Raw genomic sequence first — 26,810 nt, forward strand, 5'->3', positions numbered from 1 at the left:
CCTTCTGTTTACTTTTTAATGTTAAACGTGGTGGCACCAATTTTGCCAGTTTGGCCTATAACTATCTGTATACACAAAGGTATTCTGAAACACATGTTGCTCCTTCTTTATCTTCCTGAGTACAAGTTTCAATGTTCTTAGTCACATTACTTTAGATCCTGTACTATTTTAGACATAAATTGCTTTATCGTGGGAGTACTCTGTGAAATAATTTCTGTAAATGATTGTATTATCCTGTCTTTCTTGGTATATTTTAGACTACAGCTCTGTGCTTCATGTTGAAAGCCAAATTTAAAGGTTACCTAAAATTGTTTTGATGAGCTATGTTATTTATGTGTTGTTGTTATTTACTCTGTGTTTACTTCTCTGTTCACACAGGTAAAATGTAAGAACTGGAGTCTTTACACACACTTCAAAGATAAGCATGTGTTCCATGAAGCACTGGGATAAAGCCCTTTCTGTCCACCTTCTGGCTTAACAAAAGGAGAAGGAGAAGATGAAACTAAGGAATGTCTACCAGCTCCAAATTTCAGGAGTGCTTAAAAGACTAAATGAAAAAAAAAAAGGAAAGGCAAATATGACCATGGGGCATAACCAGATTGGTCCATAAGCATGGGGCATGAGGAGATGGTGTTAGTTGTTCCTTCATTATATCCAGACATATCAGTACACAGCCAAGTAAACTTCAGTTAAAAAGATAAGAGTATTTATTTCCTTGATGTTCACTCAGAGTTCATTTAATACTGAGAACCCCACTCCAAAATGAGTGAGATAAATGGGGATGCTGCCTGCTCTATACAGCAGCATTACAGTCATATGAATTAGTGTAGTGCTGGGCTAGGTTCTGGGCTATAGTGTTTACCTCAACATGTACAATTTGCTGCGTTTCATCCTGTCCACCAAATTAACATGTTGGTATAAATACAGCAAGTGGGAGGTGTCCCAAAGGTGATCAAAAGTTCATAGTCTTCCTCAACTACTGTGATTTGGAGGATAGCCTGAAGTACATACTATCTTGTTTGTATTTAATATAAGGATATATAAAATGCCAATGTTTGGGTATGTTGTAGGTTTCAGAAGGGGTACCAGCTTCTGGGATCAGAAATAATCCTAGGCCACATAAGAAAATCTCATGGGGGCAAACATGACTCCCATCCTAAATAAGGATTGGAATTCACTTTCAGGATAGTTGATGATATTTCTTTTGTGGACTCAGAGGTCATGCTTATCCCAAAAATAAATATAATGCACTCTTCCAGCAAGAAGTACTGCTAAAAAACCTTAGATTACTTTCTCTGAAGCTGTCCAGAGAAGATGATGAGTTGATGGGAGGATCAAATAAAATCTTATTTCCTTGGAAGGTGAAATCTACACAGATTTATTGTTGTCTTTCTTTTGAATTCTATCTCTGCTGATCTGCTGTGTTCCTAGTGTGGGAACTTGATATCAGTCACTTCTTAATTGATAGGCTCAGTGATATCTCTTAGACAAAAATCTCATTCTTATATCAAGGTGTAGTTTTAGATTTAGATTCATTTTATTTAACATAAATGCACATTTTGCCTGAATTCATGTATGGAGGTACACCTTGGGTTTATCTAGTATCTAAAGAGGTTAGAAAATGGTATCGCACTTAAATCAGGGATTAGGTAAGGCTGCCAGTTCTCTCCCTAATTATTCAAGGCCTAGACAGAGCAATATAAATTGGAAAGGAAGAAGTCATAATATCACTACTTGCAGACGATATGATAATATACTTAAGTGACCACAAAAGTTCCACCAGAGAACTCATAAGCCTGACAAACAACTTCAGCAATATGGCTGGGTATATAATTAACTTAAACAAATCAGTAGTCTTCCTCTCTTCAAAGGATGAACAGGCTGCCAAAGAAATGAAATGAACTATAGTGAAATGTCATGGTTCACTATAGTCATAAATAACATAAAATACCTCAATGTGACTCTAACCAAGCATATGAAAGATCTTTATGAAAAGAACTCCAAATCTCCAATGAAAAAAAAATTGAAGAAAAGCTCACAAAATAGAAAGATCTTCGATGCACATAGATTGGCAGGATCAAACTTGTAAAAATGGTCATATTGCCAAAAGCAATCCCATCAAAAACCAACTCAATTCTTTATAGACTTAGAAAGAGCAATTTGCAAATTCATATGGAAAAACAAAAAAAATCCCAGAATAGTGAAAACTATATTCAACAATAAAAGAACTTCTGGGGAAATTGCCATCCCATACCACAAGCTGTATTACAGAGCAATAGTGATAAAACCTCATGGTATTAGTACAGAGACAGGAAAGTAGGTCAAGAGAATAGAAGTGAAGAACCAGAAATGTAGCCACACACCTACAGTCAGTTGATCTATGACAAAGGAGGTAAAACTATACAGTGGAGAAAAGACAGCATTTTCAGCAAGTGGTGCTTGCTCATCTAGAGGTGAGCATGTAGAAGAAAGCAAATCAATCCATTCTTATTGTCCTGTACAAATCTCAAGTCTACATGAATCAAGGACTTACACATAAAACCAGGTACACTCAAACTCATAGAATAAAAAATGGGGAAAAGCCTAAAACGTCTGGGCACTGGGGGAAATTTCTTAAACAGAACACCAATGGCGTATGATCTAAGATCAAGCATTAACAAATGGAACCTCATAAAATTGTAAAGCTTCTGTAAGGCAAAGGACACTGTCATTAGGACAAAACAGCAACAAATAGATTGGGAAAAGATTTTTACCAATCCTACATCTGATAGAGAGTTAATATCCAATATATACAAAGAACTCAAGATGTTAGACTCCAGAGAGTCAAATAACCCTGTTAAAAATTGGGGTACAGAACTGAACAAAGAATTCTCAGTTGAGGAAAATCAAATGGCTGTGAAGCACCTAAAGACATTTTCAGCATCCTTAGTCATTAGGGAAATGCAAATCAAAACAACCCTGTGATTCAACCTCACACCGGTCAGAATGACTAAGATAAAAAACTCAGGTGACAACAGATGCTGGCGAGGATGTGGAGAAAGAGGAACACTCCTCCATTGTTGGTTGGATTGCAAGCTGTTACAACCACTCTGGAAATCAGTCTGGAGTTTCTTCAGAAAAATTGGACATAATACTATCCAAGGACCCAGTTGTTGCACTCCTGTGCATAAACCCAAAAGATGCTCCAACATACAATAAGGACACATGATCCACTACATTAATAGCAGCCTTATTTATAATTGCCAGAAGCTGGAAAGACCAGATGTGCTTCAACAGACAAATGGATTCAGAAAATGTGGTACAGAGTACTACTCAACTATTAAAAGCAATGACTTCATGAAATTCATAGGCAAGTGGATGGAACTAAAAAATATAATACTGTGTGAGCTAAAGCAATCACAAAAGAACACATGGTATGCTGTCACTGATAAGTGTATACCAGCCCCAAATCTCAGGTTACCCAAGATACAGTCCACAGACCACATGAAGCTCAAGAAGAAGGACTCAGTCACCTGGGCACTGGGGAAAATTGTGGATGCTTCAGTTCTTCTTAGCAGAAACAAAAATATTAATAGGAGGATATAGGGAGACAAAGTTTGAAGCAGAGAGAGAAGGGAAGGGCATGCGGAGACTGCCCTACTTGGGGATCCAGCCCATACACATACAGCCACCGATCCCAGACAATATTGCTGATGCCAGTGAGTGCCTGCAGACAGGAGCCTGATACAGGTGTCTTCTAAGAGGCTCTACCAGAGCATGACAAATGCATAGGCAGATGCTCTCAGCCAACTATTGACCTGAGAGAGTCCCCATTGGAGGAGTTCAAAAGAGAGTTGAAAGAGCTGAAGGGGTTTGCAACCCCATAAGAACAACAATACCAACTAACCAGATCTCCCAGGGACTAAACCACCATCCAAACAGTACACACGGACAGACCTATGACTCCAGCTGTACATGTAGCAGAGGGTGGCCTTGTTGGGCACCAGTGGGAGGAGAAGCCCTTGGTCCTGCTTCAGCTCCACCCACCAGTGTAAGGGAATGCCAGTTTGGGGACTCAGGAATGGGTGGGTGAATGGATGGAGGAACACCTTAATAGAAGATGGGGAAGGGGAGACGATACAGGGTTCATGGACAGGAAAACAGAAAGGGGGTACCTTTTGAAATGTAAATGAAAAATATCCAATAAAATTAAAAAAAATAGAATGGATCAATTTGCACTCTTCAACATGCTGATCACCAATTGAACCAGTACCATTGGTTGTAAAGGCTGTCTTTTTTGCACTAGATGGTTTTGCCTACTATGTAAAAGATCAAGTGCCTCCCGGAAAGGGCGGCGCAGATCTTCCTGGTTGCTGCTGCCGTGGAGAGCTCCTAGGCAGCACCCCACGAGCAAACTCGAACCTCGGGACCACAGGTAAGACCAACTTTTGTGCTGCAAGAGACCTGCCTGGTGAACTCAGGACACACAGAGGCAAAATTCCTCTAGGACCGGGCACTTCCGCTGTTTACCGGGAGTCCCAAACCCGTGGACCCCGGTCCGCAGCAGATCTCTGCTCCCAAACCCCGTGGGAGAGAGACCTCACCGCCTGGTCAGGTGGGCACTACTAAGGCTGCAGAGCGGAAGAGACCACCAACACTGCCCACCCCTGCCCACATCCCCAGCCCAAGAGGAAACTGTATACGGCCTCTGGGTTCCCATAGAGGAGGGCGCAAGAGCAGCAGGACCGCTGCGCCTGAGACACAGCCATAACCTGAAGAGAGCTACCTGATAAACAGTTCTCTGCACCCAAATCCCGTGGGAGGGAGAGCTAAACCTTCAGAGAGGCAGACACGCCTGGGAAACCAGAAAAGATGGCACTCAGCACACATCTCTGACGCCAGAGGAAAAAACCCCACGAGCAAACTTGAGCCTCGGGACCACAGGTAAGACCAACTTTTCTGCTGCAGGTGAGCTGCCTGGTGAACTCCAGACACAGGCCCACAGGAACAGCTGAAGACCTGTAGATAGGAAAAACTACACACCCAAAAGCAGAACACTCTGTCACCATAACTGGCTGAAAGAAAACAGGAAAACAGGTCTACAGCGCTCCTGACACACAGGCTTATAGGACAGTCTAGCCACTGTCAGAAATAGCAGAACAAAGTAACACTAGAGATAATCTGATGGCGAGAGGCAAGCTCAGGAACCCAAGCAACAGAAACCCAGACTACATGGCATCATCAGAGCCCAATTCTCCCACCAAAGCAAACACGGAATATCCAAACACAGCAGAAAAGCAAGACCTAGTTTCAAAATCATATTTGATCATGATGCTGGAGGGTTTCAAGAAAGACTTGAAGAACTCCCTTAGAGAACAAGTAGAAGCCTACAGAGAGGAATCGCAAAAATCCCTGAAAGAATTCCAGAAAACACAAACAAACAGTTGAAGGAATTAAAAAATGGAAATAGAAGCAATGAAGAAAGAACACATGGAAACAACCCTGGATATAGAAAACCAAAAGAAGAGACAAGGAGCTGTAGATACGAGCTTCACCAACAGAATACAAGAGATGGAAGAGAGAATCTCAGGAGCAGAAAATTCCATAGAAATCATTGACTCAACTGTCAAAGATAATGTAAAGCGGAAAAAGCTACTGGTCCAAAACATACAGGAAATCCAGGACACAATGAGAAGACCAAACCTAAGGATAATAGGTATAGAAGAGAGTGAAGACTCCCAGCTCAAAGGACCAGTAAATATCTTCAACAAAATCATAGAAGAAAACTTCCCTAACCTAAAAAAAGGGATACCCATAGACATACAAGAAGCCTACAGAACTCCAAATAGATTGGACCAGAAAAGAAACACCTCCCGTCACATAATTGTCAAAACACCAAACGCACAAAATAAAGAAAGAATATTAAAAGCAGTAAGGGAAAAAGGTCAAGTAACATATAAAGGCAGACCTATCAGAATCACACCAGACTTCTCGCCAGAAACTATGAAGGCCAGAAGATCCTGGACTGATGTCATACAGACCCTAAGGGAACACAAATGCCAGCCCAGGTTACTGTATCCTGCAAAACTCTCAATTAACATTGATGGAGAAACCAAGATATTCCATGACAAAACCAAATTTACACAATATCTTTCTACAAGTCCAGCACTACAAAGGATAATAAATGGTATAGCCCAACATAAGGAGGCAAGCTATACCCTAGAAGAAGCAATAAACTAATCGTCTTGGCAACAAAACAAAGAGAATGAAAGCACACAAACATAACTTCACATCCAAATATGAATATAAAGGGAAGCAATAATCACTATTCCTTAATATCTCTCAACATCAATGGCCTCAACTCCCCAATAAAAAGACATAGATTAACAAACTGCATACGCAACGAGGACCCTGCATTCTGCTGCCTACAGGAAACACACCTCAGAGACAAAGACAGACACTACCTCAGAGTGAAAGGCTGGAAAACAACTTTCCAAGCAAATGGTCAGAAGAAGCAAGCTGGAGTAGCCATTCTAATATCAAACAAAACCAATGTTCAACTAAAAGTCATCAAAAAAGATAAGGAAGGACACTTCATATTCATCAAAGGAAAAATCCACCAAGATGAACTCTCAATCCTAAATATCTATGCCCCAAATACAAGGGCACCTACATACGTAAAAGAAACCTTACTAAACCTCAAAACACACATTGCACCTCACACAATAATAGTGGGAGATTTCAACACCCCACTCTCATCAATGGACAGATCATGGAAACAGAAATTAAACAGTGATGTCGACAGACTAAGAGAAGTCATGAGCCAAATGGACTTAACGGATCTTTATAGAACATTCTATCCTAAAGCAAAAGGATATACCTTCTTCTCAGCTCCTCATGGTACTTTCTCCAAAATTGACCATATAATTGGTCAAAAAAACGGGCCTCAACAGGTACAGAAAGATAGAAAAAATCCCATGCGTGCTATCGGACCACCACGGCCTAAAACTGGTCTTCAATAACAATAAGGGAAGAATGCCCACATATACTTGGAAATTGAACACTGCTCTACTCAATGATAACCTGGTCAACGAAGAAATAAAGAAAGAAATTAAAAACTTTTTAGAATTTAATGAAAATGAAGGTACAACATACCCAAACTTATGGGACACAATGAAAGCTGTGCTAAGAGGAAAACTCATAGCTCTGAGTGCCTGCAGAAAGAAATAGAAAAGAGCATTATGTCAGCAGCTTGACAGCACACCTAAAAGCTCTAGAACAAAAATAAGCAAATACACCCAGGAGGAGTAGAAGGCAGGAAATAATCAAACTCAGAGCTGAAATCAACCATGTAGAAACAAAAAGGACCATAGAAAGAATCAACAGAACCAAAAGTTGGTTCTTTGAGAAAATCAACACGATAGATAAACCCTTAGCCAGACTAACGAGAAGACACAGAGAGTGCGTCCAAATTAACAAAATCAGAAATGAAAAGGGAGACATAACTACAGATTCAGAGGAAATTCAAAAAATCATCAGATCTTACTATAAAAGCCTATATTCAACAAAACTTGAAAATCTGCAGGAAATGGACAATTTCCTAGACAGATACCAGGTACCGAAGTTAAATCAGGAACAGGTAAACCAGTTAAACAACCCCATAACTCCTAAGGAAATAGAAGCAGTCATTAAAGGCCTCCCAACCAAAAAGAGCCCAGGTCCAGACTGGTTTAGTGCAGAATTCTATCAAACCTTCATAGAAGACCTCATACCAATACTATCCAAACTATTCCACAAAACTGAAACTGATGGAGAACTACCGAATACCATCTATGAAGCCACAATTACTCTTATACCTAAACCACACAAAGACACAACAAAGAAAGAGAACTTCAGACCAATTTCCGTTATGAATATCGACGCAAAAATGCTCAATAAAATTCTGGCAAACCGAATCCAAGAGCACATCAAAACAATCATCCACCATGATCAAGTAGGCTTTATCCCAGGCATGCAGGGAGGTTTAATATACGAAAAACCATCAACATGATCCATTATATAAACAAACTGAAAGATCAAAACCACATGATCATTTCATTAGATGCTGAGAAAGCATTTGACAAAATTCAACACCCCTTCATGATAAAAGTCCTGGAAAGAATAGGAATTCAAGAACCATACCTAAACATAGTAAAAGCCATCTACAGCAAACCAATTGCTAACATTAAACTAAATGGAGAGAAACTTGAAGCAATCCCACTAAAATCAGGTAATAGACAAGGCTGCCCACTCTCTCCCTACTTATTCAATATATTTCTTGAAGTTCTTGCCAGAGCAATCAGACAACAAAAGGAGGTCAAGGGGATACAGATCGGAAAAGAAGAAGTCAAAATATCACTATTTGCAGATGATATGCTAGTATATTTATGTGATCCCAAAAGTTCCACCAGAGAATTTCTAAAGCTGATAAACAACTTCAGCAAAGTGGCTGGGTATAAAATTAACTCAAATAAATCAGTAGCCTTCCTCTACACAAAAGAGAAACAAGCCGAGAAAGAAATTAGGGAAATGACACCCTTCATAATAGACCCAAATATTATAAAGTACCTCGGTGTTACTTTAACCAAGCAAATAAAAGATTTGTACAATAAGAACTTCAAGACTCTGAAGAAAGAAATTGAAGAAGACCTCAGAAGATGTAAAGATCTCCCATGCTAATGGATTGGCAGGATTAATATAGTAAAAATGGCCATTTTACCAAAAGCAATCTACAGATTCAATGCAATCCCCATCAAAATACCAATCCAATTCTTCAAACAGTTAGACAGAACAATTTGCAAATTCATCTGAAATAACAAAAAACCCAGGATAGCTAAAACTATCCTCAACAATAAAAGGACTTCAGGGGGAATCACTATCCCTGAACTCAAGCAGTTTTACAGAGCAATACTGATAAAAACTGCATGGTATTGGTACAGAGACAGACAGATAGACCAATGGAACAGAACTGAAGGCCCAGAAATGAACCCACACACCTATGGGCACTTGATTTTTGACAATGGAGCCAAAACCATCCAATGGAAAAGAGATAGCATTTTCAGCAAATGGTGCTGGTTCAACTGGAGGTCAACATGTAGAAGAATGCAGATCGATCCATGCATATCACCCTGTACAAAGCTTAAGTCCAAGTGTATCAAGGACCTCCACATCAAACCAGATACACTCAAACTAATAGAAGAAAAACTAGGGAAGCATCTGGAACACATGGGCACTGGAAAAAATTTCCTGAACAAAACACCAATGGCTTATGCTCTAAGATCAAGAATCGACAAATGGGATCTCATAAAACTGCAAAGCTTCTGTAAGGCAAAGGACACTGTGGTTAGGACAAAATGGAAACCAACAGATTGGGAAAAGATCTTTACCAATCCTACAACAGATAGAGGCCTTATATCCAAAATATACAAAGAACTCAAGAAGTTAGACCGCAGGGAGACAAATAACCCTATTAAAAAATGGGGTTCAGAGCTAAACAAACAATTCACAGCTGAGGAATGCCAAATGGCTGAGAAACACCTAAAGAAATGTTCAACATCTTTAGTCATAAGGGAAATGCAAATCAAAATAACCCTGAGATTTCACCTCACACCAGTGAGAATGGCTAAGATCAAAAACTCAGGTGACGAGAGAGAGACCCAACCACCTGGTCAGGTGGGCACTCCTTAGGCTGCAGAGCGGAAGTGACCACCAACACTGCTCACCCCTGCCCACATCCCTGGCCCAAGAGGAAACTGTATGAGGCATTCTGGGCTCCCGTGTGGGAGGGCCCAGGAGTGGCAGGACCCCTGCCTGAGACATGGAATATCTTGGTTTCTCCATCAATGTTAATTGAGAGTTTTGCTGGATACAGTAACCTGGGCTGGCATTTGTGTTCTCTTTGGGTCTGTATGACATCAGTCCAGGATCTTCTGGCCTTCATAGTTTCTGGCGAGAAGTCTGGTGTGATTCTGATAGGTCTCCCTTTATATGTTACTTGACCTTTTTCCCTTACTGCTTTTAATATTCTTTCTTTATTTTGTGCGTTTGGTGTTTTGACAATTATGTGACGGGAGGTGTTTCTTTTCTGGTCCAATCTATTTGGAGTTCTGTAGGCTTCTTGTATGTCTATGGGTATCTCTTTTTTTAGGTTAGGGAAGTTTTCTTCTATGATTTTGTTGAAGATATTTACTGGTCCTTTGATCTGGGAGTCTTCACTCTCTTCTATACCTATTATCCTTAGGTTTGATCTTCTCATTGAGTCCTGGATTTCCTGTATGTTTTGGACCAGTAGCTTTTTCCGCTTTACATTATCTTTGACAGTTGAGTCAATGATTTCTATGGAATCTTCTGCTCCTGAGATTCTCTCTTCCATCTCTTGTATTCTGTTGGTGAAGCTTGTATCTACAGCTCCTTGTCTCTTCTTTTGGTTTTCTATATCCAGGGTTGTTTCCATGTGTTCTTTCTTGATTGCTTCTATTTCCATTTTTAATTCCTTCAACTGTTTGATTGTGTTTTCCTGGAATTCTTTCAGGGATTTTTGTGTCTCCTCTCTATGGGCTTCTACTTGTTTATTTATGTTTTCCTGGAATTCTTTCAGGGATTTTTGCGATTCTTTCAGGCATTTTTGCGATTCCTCTCTGTAGGCTTCTACTTGTTCTCTAAGGGAGTTCTTCATGTCTGTCTTGAAGTCCTCCAGCATCATGATCAAATATGATTTTGAAACTAGATCTTGCTTTTCTGGTGTGTTTGGATATTCCGTGTTTGCTTTGTTGGGAGAATTGGGCTCCGATGATGCCATGTAGTCTTGGTTTCTGTTGCTTGTGTTCCTGCGCTTGCCTCTCGCCATCGGATTATCTCTAGTGTTACTTTGTTCTGCTATTTCTGACAATGGCTAGACTGTCCTATAAGCCTGTGTGTCAGGAGTGCTGTAGACCTGTTTTCCTCTCTTTCAGTCAGTTATGGGGACAGAGTGTTCTGCTTTCAGGCGTGTAGTTTTTCCTCTCCACAGGTCTTCAGCTGTTCCTGTGGGCCTGTGTCTTGAGTTCACCAGGCAGCTTTCTTGCAGCAGAAAATTTGGTCTTACCTGTGTTCCTGAGGCTCAAGTTCGCTCGTGGGGTGCTGCCCACGGGCTCTCTGCAGCGGCAGCAATCAGGAAGACCTGTGCCGCCCCTTCCAGGAGCTTCAGTGCACCAGGGTTCCAGATGGTCTTTGGCTTTTTCCTCTGGCGTCCGAGATGTGTGTGCAGGGAGCAGTCTCTTCTGGTTTCCCAGGCTTGTCTGCCTCTCTGAAGGTTTAGCTCTCCCTCCCACGGGATTTGGGTGCAGAGAACTGTTTATCCGGTCTGTTTCTTTTCAGTTTCCTCTTGGGCCAGGGATGTGGGCAGGGGTGAGCAGTGTTGGTGGTCTCTTCCGCTCTGCAGCCTCAGGAGTGCCCACCTGACCAGGCGGTTGGGTCTCTCTCTCACTGGGTCTGGGAGCAGAGAGCTGCTGCGGGCCGGGATCACGTGTCTTTTTTATATGTTGAGGCATCTTTTGGGTATATGCCCAAGAGAGGTATAGCTGGATCCTCAGGCACTTCAATGTCCAATTTTCTGCGGTACCTCCAGACTGATTTCCAGAATGGTTTTACCTGTCTGCAATCACACCAACAATGGAGGAGTGTTCCTCTTTCTCCGCATCCTCTCCAGCATTTGCTGTCACCTGAGTTTTTGATCTTAGCCATTCTGACTGGTGTGAAGTGAAATCTCAGGGTTGTTTTGATTTGCATTTCCCTTATGACTAAAGATGTTGAACATTTCTTTAGGTGTTTCTCAGCCATTCGGCATTCCTCAGCTGTGAATTCTTTATTTAGCTCTGAACGCCATTTTTAATAGGGTTATTTGTCTCCCTGCGGTCTAACTTCTTGAGGTATTTGTATATTTTGGATATAAGGCCTCTATCTGTTGTAGGATTGGTGAAGATCTTTTTCCAATCTGTTAGTTGTCGTTTTGTCCTAACTACAGTGTCTTTTGCCTTACAGAAGGTTTGCAGTTTTAGGAGATCCCATTTGTCGATTCTTGATCTTAGAGCATAAGCCATTGGTGTTTTGTTCAGGAAATTTTTTCCAGTGCCCATGTGTTCCAGATGCTTCCCTAGTTTTTCTTCTATTAGTTTGAGTGTTTCTGGTTTGATGTGGAGGTCCTTGATCCACTTGGACTTAAGCTTTGTACAGGGTGATAAGCATGGATCGATCTGCATTTTTCTACATGTTGACCTCCAGTTGAACCAGCACCATTTGCTGAAAATGCTATCTTCTTTCCATTGGATGGTTTTGGCTCCTTTGTCAAAAATCAAGTGACCATATGTGTGTGGGTTCATTTCTGGGTCTTCAATTCTATTCCATTGGTCTATCTGTCTGTCTCTGTACCAATACCATGCAGTTTTTATCACTATTGCTCTGTAATACTGCTTGAGTTCAGGGATAGTGATTCCCCCTGAAGTCCTTTTATTGTTGAGGATAGTTTTAGCTGTCCTGGGTTTTTTGTTATTCCAGATGAATTTGCAAATTGTTCTGTCTAACTCTTTGAAGAATTGGATTGGTATTTTGATATGGATTGCATTGAATCTGTAGATTGCTTTTGGTAAAATGGCCATTTTTACTATATTAATCCTGCCAATCCATGAGTATGGGAGATCTTTCCATCTTCTGAGGTCTTCTTCAATTTCTTTCTTCAGTGTCTTGAAGTTCTTATTGTACAGATCTTTTACTTGCTTGGTTAAAGTCACACCGAGGTACTTTATATTATTTGGGTCTATTATGAAGGGTGTCGTTTCCCTAATTTCTTTCTCGGCTTGTTTCTCTTTTGTGTAGAGGAAGACAACTGATTTATTTGAGTTAATTTTATACCCAGCCACTTTGCTGAAGTTGTTTATCAGCTTTAGTAGTTCTCAAGTGGAACTTTTGGGATCACTTAAATATACTATCATGTCATCTGCAAATAGTGATATTTTGACCTCTTCTTTTCCGATCTTTATCCCCTTGACGTCCTTTTGTTGTCTGATTGCTCTGGCTAGAACTTCAAGAACTATATTGAATAAGTAGGGAGAGAGTGGGCAGCCTTGTCTAGTCCCTGATTTTAGTGGGATTGCTTCAAGTTTCTCTCCATTTAGTTTAATGTTAGCAACTGGTTTGCTGCATATAGCTTTTACTGTGTTTATGTATGGGCCTTGAATTCCTGTTCTTTCCAGGACTTTTATCATGAAGGGGTGTTGAATTTTTCTCAAATGCTTTCTCAGCATCTAATGAAATGATCATGTGGTTTTGTTCTTTCAGTTTGTTTATATAATGGATCACGTTGATGGTTTTCCGTATATTAAACCATCCCTGCATGCCTGGGATGAAGCCTACTTGATCATGGTGGATGATTGTTTTGATGTGCTCTTGGATTCGGTTTGCCAGAATTTTATTGAGTATTTTTGCGTCGATATTCATAAGGGAAATTGGTCTGAAGTTCTTTTTCTTTGTTGGGTCTTTGTGTGTTTTAGGTATAAGAGTAATTGTGGCTTCATAGAAGGAATTCGGTAGTGCTCCATCTGTTTCAATTTTGTGGAATAGTTTGGATAATATTGGTATGAGGTCTTCTATGAAGATCTGATAGAATTCTGCACTAAACCCGTCTGGACCTGGGCTCTTTTTGGTTGGGAGGCCTTTAATGACTGCTTCTATTTCCTTAGGAGTTATGGGGTTGTTTAACTGGTTTATCTGTTCCTGATTTAACTTTGGTACCTGGTATCTGTCTAGGAAATTGTCCATTTCCTGCAGATTTTCAAGTTTTGTTGAATATAGGCTTTTATAGTAAGATCTGATGATTTTTTGAATTTCCTCTGAATCTGTTGTTATGTCTCCCTTTTCATTTCTGATTTTGTTAATTTGGTCATACTCTCTGGGTCCTCTCGTTAGTCTGGCTAAGGGTTTATCTATCTTGTTGGTTTTCTCAAAGAACCAACTTTTGGTTCTGTTGATTCTTTCTATGGTCCTTTTTGTTTCTACTTGGTTGATTTCAGCTCTGAGTTTGATTATTTCCTGCCTTCTACTCCTCCTGGGTGTATTTGCTTCTTTTTGTTCGAGAGCTTTTAGGTGTGCTGTCAAGCTGCTGACATATGCTCTTTCCTATTTCTTTCTGCAGGCACACAGAGCTATGAGTTTTCCTCTTAGCACAGCTTTCATTGTATCCCATAAGTTTGGGTATGTTGTACCTTCATTTTCATTAAATTCTAAAAAGTTTTTAATTTCTTTCTTTATTTCTTCCTTGACTAGGTTATCATTGAGTAGAGCATTCTTCAATTTCCACGTATATGTGGGCATTCTTCCCTTATTGTTATTGAAGACCAGTTTTAGGCCGTGGTGGTCTGATAGCACGCATGGGATTATTTCTATCTTTCTGTACCTGTTGAGGCCTGTTTTTTGACCAACTATGTGGTCAATTTTGGAGAAAGTACCATGAGGAGCTGAGAAGAAGGTATATCCTTTTGCTTTAGGATAGAATGTTCTATAAAAATCCGTTAAGTCCATTTGGCTCATGACTTCTCTTAGTCTGTCTACGTCTCTGTTTAATTTCTGTTTCCATGATCTGTCCATTGAAGAGAGTGGGGTCTTGAAATCTCCCACTATTATTGTGTGAAGTGCAATGTGTGTTTTGAGCTTTAGTAAGGTTTCTTTTACGTATGTAGGTGCCCTTGTATTTGGGGCATAGATATTTAGGATTGAGAGTTCATCTTGGTGGATTTTTCCTTTGATGAATATGAAGTGTCCTTCCTTATCTTTTTTGATGACTTTTAGTTGAAAATTGATTTTATTTGATATTAGAATGGCTACTCCAGCTTGCTTCTTCTGACCATTTGCTTGGAAAGTTGTTTTCCAGCCTTTCACTCTGAGGTAGCGTCTGTCTTTGTCTCTGAGGTGTGTTTCCTGTAGGCAGCAGAATGCAGGGTCCTCGTTGTGTATCCAGTTTGTTAATCTATGTCTTTTTATTGGGGAGTTGAGGCCATTGATGTTGAGAGATATTAAGGAATAGTGATTATTGCTTCCTGTTATATTCATATTTGGATGTGAGGTTATGTTTGTGTGCTTTTCTTCTCTTTGTTTTGTTGCCAAGACGATTAGTTTCTTGCTTCTTCTAGGGTATAGCTTGCCTCCTTATGTTGGGCTTTACCATTTATTATCCTTTGTAGTGCTGGATTTGTAGAAAGATATTGTGTAAATTTGGTTTTGTTATGCAATATCTTGGTTTCTCCATCTATGTTAATTGAGAGTTTTGCAGGATACAGTAACCTGGGCTGGCATTTGTGTTCTCTTACGGTCTGTATGACATCAGTCTAGGATCTTCTGGCTTTCATAGTTTCTGGCGAAAAGTCTGGTGTGATTCTGATAGGTCTGCCTTTATATGTTACTTGACCTTTTTCCCTTACTGCTTTTAATATTCTTTCTTTATTTTGTGCATTTCGTGTTTTGACTATTATGTGACGGGAGGTGTTTCTTTTCTGGTCCAATCTATTTGGAGTTCTGTAGGCTTCTTGTATGCCTATGGGTATCTCTTTTTTTAGGTTAGGGAAGTTTTCTTCTATGATTTTGTTGAAGATATTTCCTGGTCCTTTGATCTGGGAGTCTTCACTCTCTTCTATACCTATTATCCTTAGGTTTGATCTTCTCATTGAGACCTGGATTTCCTGTATGTTTTGGACCAGTAGTTTTCTCTGCTTTACATTATCTTTGACAGTCGAGTCAATGATTTCTATGGAATCTTCTGCTCCTGAGATTCTCTCTTCTATCTCTTGTATTCTGTTGGTGATGCTTGTATCTACAGCTCCTTGTCTCTTCCTTTGGTTTTCTACATTCAGGGTTGTTTCCATGTGTTCTTTCTTGATTGCTTCTATTTCCATTTTTAATTCCTTCAACTGCTTGATTGTGTTTTCCTCGAATTCTTTCACGGATTTTTGTGATTCCTCTCTGTAGGCTTCTACTTGTTTATTTATGTTTTCCTGCATTTCTCTAAGGGAGTTCTTCATGTCTTTCTTGAAGTCCTCCAGCATCATGATCAAATATGATTTTGAAAGTAGATCTTGCTTTTCTGGTGTGTTTGGATATTCCATGTTTATTTTGGTGGGAGCATTGGGCTCCGATGATGCCATGTAGTCTTGTTTTCTGTTGCTTGGGTTCCTGCGCTTGCCTCTCGCCATCAGATTATCTCTAGTGTTACTTTGTTCTTCTATTTCTGACAGTGGCTAGACTGTCCTATAAGCCTGTGTGTCAGGAGTGCTGTAGACCTGTTTTCCTGTTTTCTTTCAGCCAGTTATGGGGACAGAGTGTTCTGCTTTCGGGCGTGTAGTTTTTCCTCTCTACAGGTCTTCAGCTGTTCCTGTGGGCCTGTGTCTTGAGCTTACCAGGCAGGTCACTTGCAGCAGAAAATTTGGTCTTACCTGTGGTCCCGAGGCTCAAGTTCGCTCGAGGGGTGCTGCCCACGAGCTCTCTGCGGCAGCAGTAACTAGGAAGATGTGCGCCGCCCTTTCCGTGAGCTTCCGTGCACTAGGGTTCCAGATTGCGTTTGGTGTTTTCCTCTGGCGTCAGAGATGTGTGTGCAGAGTGCAGTCTCTTCTGGTTTCCCAGGCGTGTCTGCCTCTCTGAAGGTTTAGCTCTCCCTCCCATGGGATTTGGGTGCAGAGAACTGTTTATCTTGTCTGTTCCCTTCAGGTTTCGGCGGTGTCTCAGGCGCAGGGGTCCTGCCGCTCCTGGGCCCTCCCCTATGAGGACCCAGAGGCCTTATACAGTTTCCTCTTGGGCCAGGGATGTGGGCAGGGGTGGGCAGTGTTGGTGGTCTCTTCCGCTCTGCAGCCTCGGGAGTGCCCACCTGACCAGGCAGTGAGGTCTCTCTCCCACGGGGTTTGGGCCTCTCTCACGGGGTTTGGGCTGTCATTTTTTACAAATAAGTTTGTTTTTATTTTAACTACTATGTAATAATAACATTTCTTCTCTCACTTCTTTCTTTAATCCACTAAATAAGCCACCGTCCCACTGTCCCTCTGAAATTAAGGGCCTCAATTATTTTAATTATACCCATTTATTATTACACCCATTTACCTACACTTACATAAATATAAAAATAAAACTATCAGAGTCCATATCATGTTGCTATTATGTATGTAATTTCAGTGATCACGAAACCAATTAAGGAATTCTGCCCTGGAAAATCCTAATTCTCCCCTTCTCTTGACAGTTTAGAAGAAACTGTAAGAAAACAATGCTAAAGTATTATAATAAGCATAACTTTATGATTGATACATTTTCTAAAAAAACAAACATCTGTTGAGTGGGGATTTAAAGAATCATATGAAGAAACAGTTATTATATGCTTTGAAGCTCACACAAGAAATTCTTGTGAACTAAAAATCTATGCTCATTCATTTATACATAGAAATTGTTTGTCTATCTACCATAAGAACATGTTAGAAACTCCAAATGTGAATTCACATATCTATCATACTGAAAAATGCACATATTGATTTACCAATATTTTTCTCCAGAAGAAAATGCATAAGCTGGGCTAACTAAAGATGAAAAGAAATTTATTAATAGCATACATCTGAAAAAAAAGAGTATGTTGGTGAATTTGCACAGGTTGAGGACAACAGAGCAGATGTGATCAAAATCATCATGAACATGGATCAGAAGAACTCACATAGAAAGACAAGTAGTGAGATGGAGCTGGAACATGAAATGTTTCCTCATGTATAACATCATCCCAAATGGTACCAAGTTTCCAATGCATTACCATGCATTTGAGGAGACACTGAGAACTTCTCCAATACACACAGTATGTGGGTCAAGAAAGTAAAGTATTCTTGAGACTTATTCTCATTGTTTTTATGTTTTGTATTCATGTTTGAGTGCCTGGGAATTTGAGAAGAGGACATTGCATTCCTAGATTTGGAGTTACTGTCAAAGGTTAGCTAATGCACGGAGGTACTTGGACTCTAGGATTTGTGATAAGAGAACAAATTTGTAACTGCTGATCCATCTCTTTGGCACTGAAGAAATCATTATACATGTTGATTCATTAATATTCAAAGAAGTGAGTTTTATCAGAGCATGTAGAAACAGAGAGACAATATAGAGCACAAAATTGTAATAGTCAAATACAATTCATACATACAGAAATATGTTCTCTATGGGAAGTGAAAATTGTTTAAGATGATCTGCTTGATGTGTTCATATGGTCTGCCTGTTGTGCATTGATTCATGAGGAGACTCAGGCAGCAGGTATTAGACACATTTCATTGGTTTCCATTTCAAAAATGTATGCAGAGCTATATCTAAAGTAGAAGATTCTTTTGTGCACACTCAGAGCACATTGAAAGATGTTAAAGGTATATGTTTGAATTCAAAGTGTGGGTATGATTAGGGAAAGAACATACAATTCACATATGCACAAGGGGAACAGCAAATGCAGGCCATAACTGTATCTTCTATTTAAAAATAAATAGTATTTTAAAATTAAATAGTATTGCAGTATTGAATGCAACAGAGCAAAGGAAGAAATAAGATATAAACATAGACTTCCATTAAACAGGCACAGAACTTACTTCATGGTAAAACACCCTAAATCCAGAAAAAAAGACAAAGGTATTTAGCGTTTTGTTTTGTTTTAATTTAACTATCTTTACCCAAAACCTAAAGTTTACCTAATTTTCACTAGCTTTTAGAATTTAAGTATGTTGTATGATCATGCAAATATATAGCTTGCTGTATAATGAAAATAATTGGGTACATTCTTTTACTATCTTGTGTAAAAATGACTCCAATAATTATATACACATATTTATTCATTATATATATTTATGGGTGTGTGTGTGTGTCTGTGTGTGTACACAATCATTTGTAGAACAGGGATATATATCCTTTTATGCAAAAGCCTCCACCGTCAATTATTACCATTACTATGCTGACATTTCTTTTTTTTCCCATTTCTTTAAAATATATGTTTAATTGACCAAGACTGCATACTCAAGTGTGAACTAACAGTACTTGGTGTAACATTGTGTGTGTCACCACAAATACTCAACGCAACTGCCACCTCCCACAGGATAATCTGAACATGTTCACTGATGATGAACTTTGGATCAGTGTTTCTTGATGGCATGTGTTGATCAGGAATATAAGAAAAATGAACAGTCAAACGGAAAGAGAGACTGAGAATGGGTAGAGCTATTCTACCTATACACACCTCTATATAAGGATATACAGGGAGACTCACAGATGCCAATATGTACACACACATACATGTGTACACACGTATATTTATGCACATTGAGCAGGAGAGCACTGAGTCACTGTGAGATTACATTTGTCAGTATCTCGGCTCCACACCCCTTATCCAGGCTCAGATTCAGTGATCCTATACACATATATTACATATGGTCAGCACTAATTAGACTCAGAGATTGATTAACAATAACAACAACAACAACACTGACGGCAGTGGTAACTTAAAACAGGACATACCAGGACATGGTGGCACACAGCTTTAATCCTGCTACTTAGGAGACAGATATGCTGACATTTCTTTCAGACAGATTTAATAACCATGTTAGAAGTTACCAGAAGCTTTCAGTTCAGTTCTTGGCTAGAGGCTTTGGGGAAATATCTATTCCTTTTCAAGGGCAGGCAGAAGTTGAGCGCCCAAGAGTCATGGTTCATGAAGAAAAAGGGATAAACAGTGGGGAAAAATGAAGCAGATATTGCAGTTACATTCACTATAATCCAGCTGGGATTATACAAGAAAGTTACTAAGAGCTGACATAGAGAAGAGACTGCATAAAAGGAGACAAAAGTACTGACTAGGAGAAGGATTGTTTTGGTGGCTCTGGATGCAGGGGAGGATGTGGAAGAAACATTCATCCTAGGCATCTGTTGCATCTTTTGTTTGTGCCTATACAGGGTTAGAACCATGAAGCCACTGGTGTACAGCATGAGTCCTAAGAAAATTATGTCAGGACCTGACACCAATGCTGCATACAGGATGTCACTGGTTGGGTCATGACGAACAGAATAGCAGTATACATAAGATTTCAGGTTTATTGTACTTTCATTGTTATATTTTGCCCTCATATGCAAAAGATTAATAATGCTTATAATGAAATAAATCACCCAGTTCAGGTACAGAGAATAACTAATATACTTGTGTACTTTTACTTTAAGCTTTGAACATCTGGAGTTCCTGGGACTGATGATGATGGCCTGGAGTACACTGAGAAAGGATGTGCTACCAATACAAACACCTCTACCTACTCTGTGAAAGGAGAAAATCAATTTGCATCCAATATCATTGAGGAAATCTTTCAAGCCAAAAGCTGCAATTGTCTGGAGTATGCCTTTGGAGAGGATTGTTAAGATGCTGCCTACAGTTAAGTGCATCAGAACCCAGTCTATAGACCTCAACCTGTACCTTGTTAAGTAAAGAATCATACAGTGGTAGAGGAGAAAGAAATTAGCCAAAACTCCAATCACAGTCTGAGGTAAGACGATCATTCCTATAAACAGTTCACTGGCATCCATATGGTCAGTTCCTCCTCTCACTGAGGATACTAACTCAAAAGATAAGGCTGAGGCCACTTGTTCTTTGTCACAGGATACACAACATTCTCTATCCTAAATGAGTTCATAAGACATATTCAATCTGTAGGGAATCAATGGTACATATGAAAGCTACTGAATGTGGCACAAACTACTCAAATATTTGTATGTTCAAAGACACAAGTGTCTCATTAATTCTACAGGCACAAAATATCTAGTGTCTGAAACACAGCAATGAGAGTGTTGAAACAATTGGTCAAAAATCAAATGGCATACATTTAACTTTGGGAAATATACATAAACCCATGCAAAATGTGGTTAGATGGCAACCAAATCAGTATTAATTTAAGAACCCAGATAATTTCTTTATTTTTACCCAAATAATGTGGTTTTCTAATTAATGAAATCAAAATTGAGTTTTGTAAATTAAGGGTATATTTGCAACATGCAATGTGATAAGTGACAATTTCAACCATTGACACTGGTAGAAGTGGGAATACTATACTAATAGGCAGTTCTGTTTAGAATATTTTATGCTCAGAGCAAAATTTAGGAGTGAGAGAAAAGGATATTCCAAAGAACCCAATTTTCTGGTCAGTCTTCACATTTTTAGTTTCTTCAAGAATGTTTTCCGACTGATCAAAATGTGAATGCTTCACTCCTTCTTTAAAAGGGGAACAAGAATACCCTTGGCAGGGAATAGAGAGGCAAAGATTAAAACAGACACAGAAGGAACACCCATTCAGAGCCTGCCCCACATGTGGCCCATACATATACAGCCACCCAATTAGACAAGATGGATGAAGCAAAGAAGTGCAGGCCGACAGGAGCCAGATGTAGATCTCTCCTGAGAGACACAGCCAGAATACAGCAAATACAGAGGCGAATGCCAGCAGCAAACCACTGAACTGAAAATAGGACCCCTGTTGAAGGAATCAGAGAAAGAACTGGAAGAGCTTGACGGGGCTCGAGACCCCTTATGAACAACAATGTCAAGCAACTAGAGCTTCTAGGGACTAAGCCACTACCTAAAGACTATACATGGACTGACCCTGAACTCTGACCTCATAGGTAGCAATGATTAGCCTAGTAAGAGCACCAGTGTAAGGGGAAGCCCTTGGTCCTGCTAAGACTGAACCCCAAGTGAACGTGATTGTTGGGGGAAGGGCGGCAATGGGGGGAAGATGGGGAGGGGAACACCCATAACGAAGGGGAGGGGGAGGGATTAGGGGGATGTTCGTCCGGAAACCGGGAAAGGGAATAACATTCGAAATGTAAATAAGAAATACTCAAGTTAATAAAAAAAAAAAGAATGTTTTCCGACATTTGAATAACGATTTGAGCCTAATGGTTGAAGGCTGAAAGAAATTATATTTATAAATGCCTTTGTTTAAATATCCATTGTTATGCACTCAGAAAACTTTTCTTACATCTTAATCAATTTGTGTATTTTCAAACTTGCGAAAATTTTGTTCCCATTAATTACATTCTCAATCTGAGGAAGAGGAAATCTTGTTCAAATGAGTTCTTTATTTACAAGAAACTCCATTGCTTTATGAAACACATTTTACTCCTTATTACAAACATAAGGTGATAATAGTTGTAAGCCTAGAAGTTCTGAATATATGTTATGCTTATTAGATGAAGCACAAATTATTATTGTCAATTTGATGCTTTGAGAACTTTCAAATCTGATTTTATTTGTGAAAGTTATTTTGAAATATTTCATGGAAAACTTCGTTGAAGTCAAATTGCACCATGTTACAATCTGCGACACAAACAACATACTAATGAATCCTCCATGAAGTGCTTATGACCAAGTCCATCAATGTCTATAGTCTCCATTTGTACAAGAGCTCAAAGATTAACACTCATAGATATAAATTTCCCACAAAGCTAAGTGTGATAACCAAACACAAAGAGCTTCCTTTATCAGGTGAAATTTCCTTGTAAACAAAACTCTTCTTCCTTTTAGAGAAACATTATGTGACCTGATGAGCACCAGACTTCTCTTCCAATAAGACAGAGCTCAGCAGTCACTAACAGTAAAGGAAGGGAGAAGTTTGAAATGGAAAGCAGTGTTTCTACAATTTGTTTTAATTTCTCCATGATCCATTCTTTAGGAGTTTCTGTGTGTCTTCTGTGGCCTTGCCATAATCCAGATTGAGTCCAAAGTCCTAATATCGTCTATGATCACTTACAAATACTCACACATTTTACCTTTCTTCCTTCTGCTCTCAAATCGTAGTCTGTTACAGTCTCTTCAGTCTTTCTTTTCCTGGGATGCTTTTCTCAGCATGACGGCCCCAAAGTGTTCATATGCAAGGAAGCACCCTGTGCCTCAGTATTTATGATCCTGTGACCTCTCCTCCCCTCAGACTAATTATTATTTTACTTGGAGTAGCAATGGCCATTGCATATAGGATTGAACAGGCAAGAATGTTGTTCGGAAGTCTTCTCCCCTGGTGACTATTACCAAAGTAGAATTAGAAGTTCCAGCTGTCAGTTCTTAAGAGAATATTGTACAGTTCAGATAAGTTGTTATTTCCTCAGTTCTCTAGAGGTCACCAGATCTCAACTTTAGAGTTGACAAAATAATGTGGCCTGTCTGAGGTCTACAATTGAGTTATGCATGTGTATTGTATTTCTAGATTATTCGAGGTGTTCTGTAAACAAATCTATTATGTCTTCTTCATCTCAGAAGGTGTCATCATCATATATAGAATGGAAGTCCAATGACAAATATATTTTGATATTTAGAAAGTGAAACATAAAATGATCCAGATGCTATAAATCGACAGTTGTCCTGATAAAGTAATTTATCATTATTTGCTTTTCAACTGTAGCCAATGTTCAATTATTATTTTATGAGAAAATACCATTTATCACTGTTGACATTACTGAGTGAAGTGAAATAAAATCTTAAAGAGAGATAGTATGGCCCAGCTCACTGCTCGAAAACCCCTTGGGAGAGAGAGCTCACCGCCCGGACAGGTGGGCACTCCTGAGACTGCAGAGCGGAAGAGACCACCAACACTGCCCACCCCTGCCCACATCCCTGGCCCAAGAGGAAACTGTATATGGTCTCTGGGTTCCCTTGGATAAGGGCACAGGAACAGCGGGTCCGCTGCATCTGAGACACCGCCAGAACCTGAAGGGACAGACCCGATAAACAGGTCTCTGCACCCAAATCCCGTGGGAGGGAGACCTAAACCTTCAGAGAGGAAGACACACCTGGGAAACAAGAAGAGACTACACTCTGCACACACATCTCTGACGCCAGAGGAAAACACCAAACGCCATCTGGGACTCTGGTGCACCGGCGCTCCTGGAGAGGGCGGCGCCAGTCCTCCTGGTTGCTGCCCCCACGGAGAGCTCATAAGCAACACCCCAAGAGCAAACGTGAGCCTAGGGACCACAGGTAAGACCAACTTTTCTGCTCCAAGCGACCTGCCTGGTGAACTCAGGGCACAGGCCCACAGGAACAGCTGAAGACCTGTAGATAGGAAAAACTACACGCCCGAAAGCAGAAGACTCTGTTCCCATAACTGGCTGAAAGAAAACAGGAAAACAGGTCTACAGCACTCCTGACACACAGGCCTATAGGACAATCTAGCCACTGTCAGAAATATCAGAACAAAGTAACACAAGAGATAATCTGATGGCGAGAGGCAAGCACAGGAACCCAAGCAACAGAAACCAAGACTACATGGCATCATCAGAGCCCAATTCTCCCACCAAAGCAAACATGGAATATCCAAACACACCAGAAAAGCAAGATCTAGTTTCAAAATCATATTTGATCATGATGCTGGAGGACTTCAAGAAAGACATGAAGAACTCCCTTAGAGAAATGCAGGAAAACATAAATAAACAAGTAGAAGCCTACAGAGAGGAATCACAAAAATCCGTGAAAGAATTCGAGGAAAACACAATCAAGCAGTTGAAGGAATTAAAAATGGAAATAGAAGCAATCAAGAAAGAACACATGGAAACAACCCTGGATGTAGAAAACCAAAGGAAGAGACAAGGAGCTGTAGATACAAGCATCACCAACAGAATACAAGAGATAGAAGAGAGAATCTCAGGAGCAGAAGATTCCATAGAAATCATCGACTCAACTGTCAAAGATAATGTAAAGCAGAGAAAACTACTGGTCCAAAACATACAGGAAATCCAGGTCTCAATGAGAAGATCAAACCTAAGGATAATAGGTATAGAAGAGAGTGAAGACTCCCAGATCAAAGGACCAGTAAATATCTTCAACAAAAACATAGAAGAAAACTTCCCTAATCTAAAGAAAGAGATACCCATAAGAATACAAGAAGCATACAGAACTCCAAATAGATTGGACCAGAAAAGAAACACCTCCCGTCACATAATAGTCAAAACACCAAACGCACAAAATAAAGAAAGAATATTAAAAGCAGTAAGGGAAAAAGGTCAAGTAACATATAAAGGCAGACCTATCAGAATCACACCAGACATTTCGCCAAAGACTATGAAAGCCTGAAAATCCTGGACAGATGTCATACAGACCCTAAGAGAGCACAAATGCCAGCCCAGGTTACTGCATCCTGCAAAACTCTCAAATAACATAGATGGAGAAACCAAGATATTCCATGACAAAAACAAATTTACACAATATCTTTCTACAAATCTAGCGCAACAAAGGATAATAAATGGTACAATCCAACATAAGGAGGCAAGCTATACCCTAGAAAAAGCAAGAAACTAATCATCTTGGCAATAAAACAAACAGAATAAAAGCACACAAACATAACCTCACATCCAAATATGAATATAACAGGAAGCAATAATCACTATTCCTTAATATCTCTCAACATCAATGGTCTCAACTCCCCAATAAAAAGACATAGATTAACAAACTGAATATGCAATGAGGACCCTGCATTCTGTTGCCTACAGGAAACACACCTCAGAGACAAACACAGACACTTCCTCAGAGTGAAAGGCTGGAAAAAAACCTTTCCAAGCAAATGGTTGGGAGAAGCAAGCTGGAGTAGCCATTCTAATATCAAATAAAATCAATTTTCAACTAAAAGTCATCAAAAAAGATAAGGAAGGACACTTCATATTCATCAAAGGAAAAATCCACCAAGATGAACACTCAATCCTAAATATCTATGCCCCAAATACAAGGGCACCTACATACGTAAAAGAAACCTTACTAAAGCTCAAAACATACATTGCACCTCACACAATAATAGTAGGAGATTTCAACACCCCACTCTCATCAATGGACAGATCATGGAAACAGAAATTAAACAGAGATGTAGACAGACTAAGAGAAGTCATGAACCAAATGTACTTAACAGATATTTATAGAACATTCTATCCTTTTATTTTTCTCAGAGCTGGGGACCGAACCCAGGACCTTGCGGTTGCTAGGCAAGCACTCTACCACTGAGCTAAATCCTCAACCCAGAACATTCTATCCTAAAGCAAAAGGATATACATTCTTCTCAGCTCCTCATAGTACATTCTCCAAAATTGACCATATAATTGGTAAAAATAAAAACGGGCCTCAACAGGTACAGAAAGATAGAAATAATCCCATGCGTGCTATCAGACCACCACGGCCTAAAGCTGGTCTTCAATAACAATAAGGGAAGAATGCCCACATATACGTGGAAGTTTAACAATGCTCTACTCAATGATAACCTAGTCAAGGAAGAAATAAAGAAAGAAATTAAAGACTTCTTAGAATTTAATGAAAATGAAGGTACAACATACCCAAACTTATGGGACACAATGAAAGCTGTGCTAAGAGGAAAACTCATAGCTCTGAGTGCCTGCAGAAAGAAAGAGGAGAGAGCATATGTCAGCACACCCACCTAAAAGCTGTAGAACAAAAAGAAGCAAATACACCCAGGAGGAGTAGAAGGCAGCAAATAATCAAACTCAGAGCAGAAATCAACCAAGTAGAAACAAAAAGGATCATAGAAAGAATCAACAGAACCAAAAGTTGGGTCTTGCAGAAAATCAGCAAGATAGATAAACCCTTAGCCAGACTAACGAGAGGACACAGAGAGTGTGTCCAAATTAACAAAATCAGAAATGAAAAGGGAGACATTACTACAGATTCAGAGGAAATTCAAAAAATCATCAGATCTTACTAAAAAAGCCTATATTCAACAAAACTTGAAAATCTGCAGGAAATGGAC

At 39.7% G+C, this 26,810-nt stretch overlaps 1 protein-coding gene across 1 annotated transcript; it reads right to left on the bottom strand.

The window, feature by feature from the left end:
- Positions 1-19,656: 19,656 nt before the first annotated feature.
- On the bottom strand, positions 19,657-20,622 carry Vom1r23 (vomeronasal 1 receptor 23). The gene has a single exon (NM_001008941.2). It carries the CDS (start codon positions 20,602-20,604, stop codon positions 19,657-19,659), a length of 948 nt encoding a protein of 315 aa, NP_001008941.1. The 5' UTR covers positions 20,605-20,622.
- Between the last annotated feature and the right edge of the window lie 6,188 nt (positions 20,623-26,810).

This window comes from Rattus norvegicus, chromosome 1 (genome assembly GCF_036323735.1).
Source record: "Rattus norvegicus strain BN/NHsdMcwi chromosome 1, GRCr8, whole genome shotgun sequence".
Taxonomy (NCBI): Eukaryota; Metazoa; Chordata; class Mammalia; order Rodentia; family Muridae; genus Rattus; species Rattus norvegicus.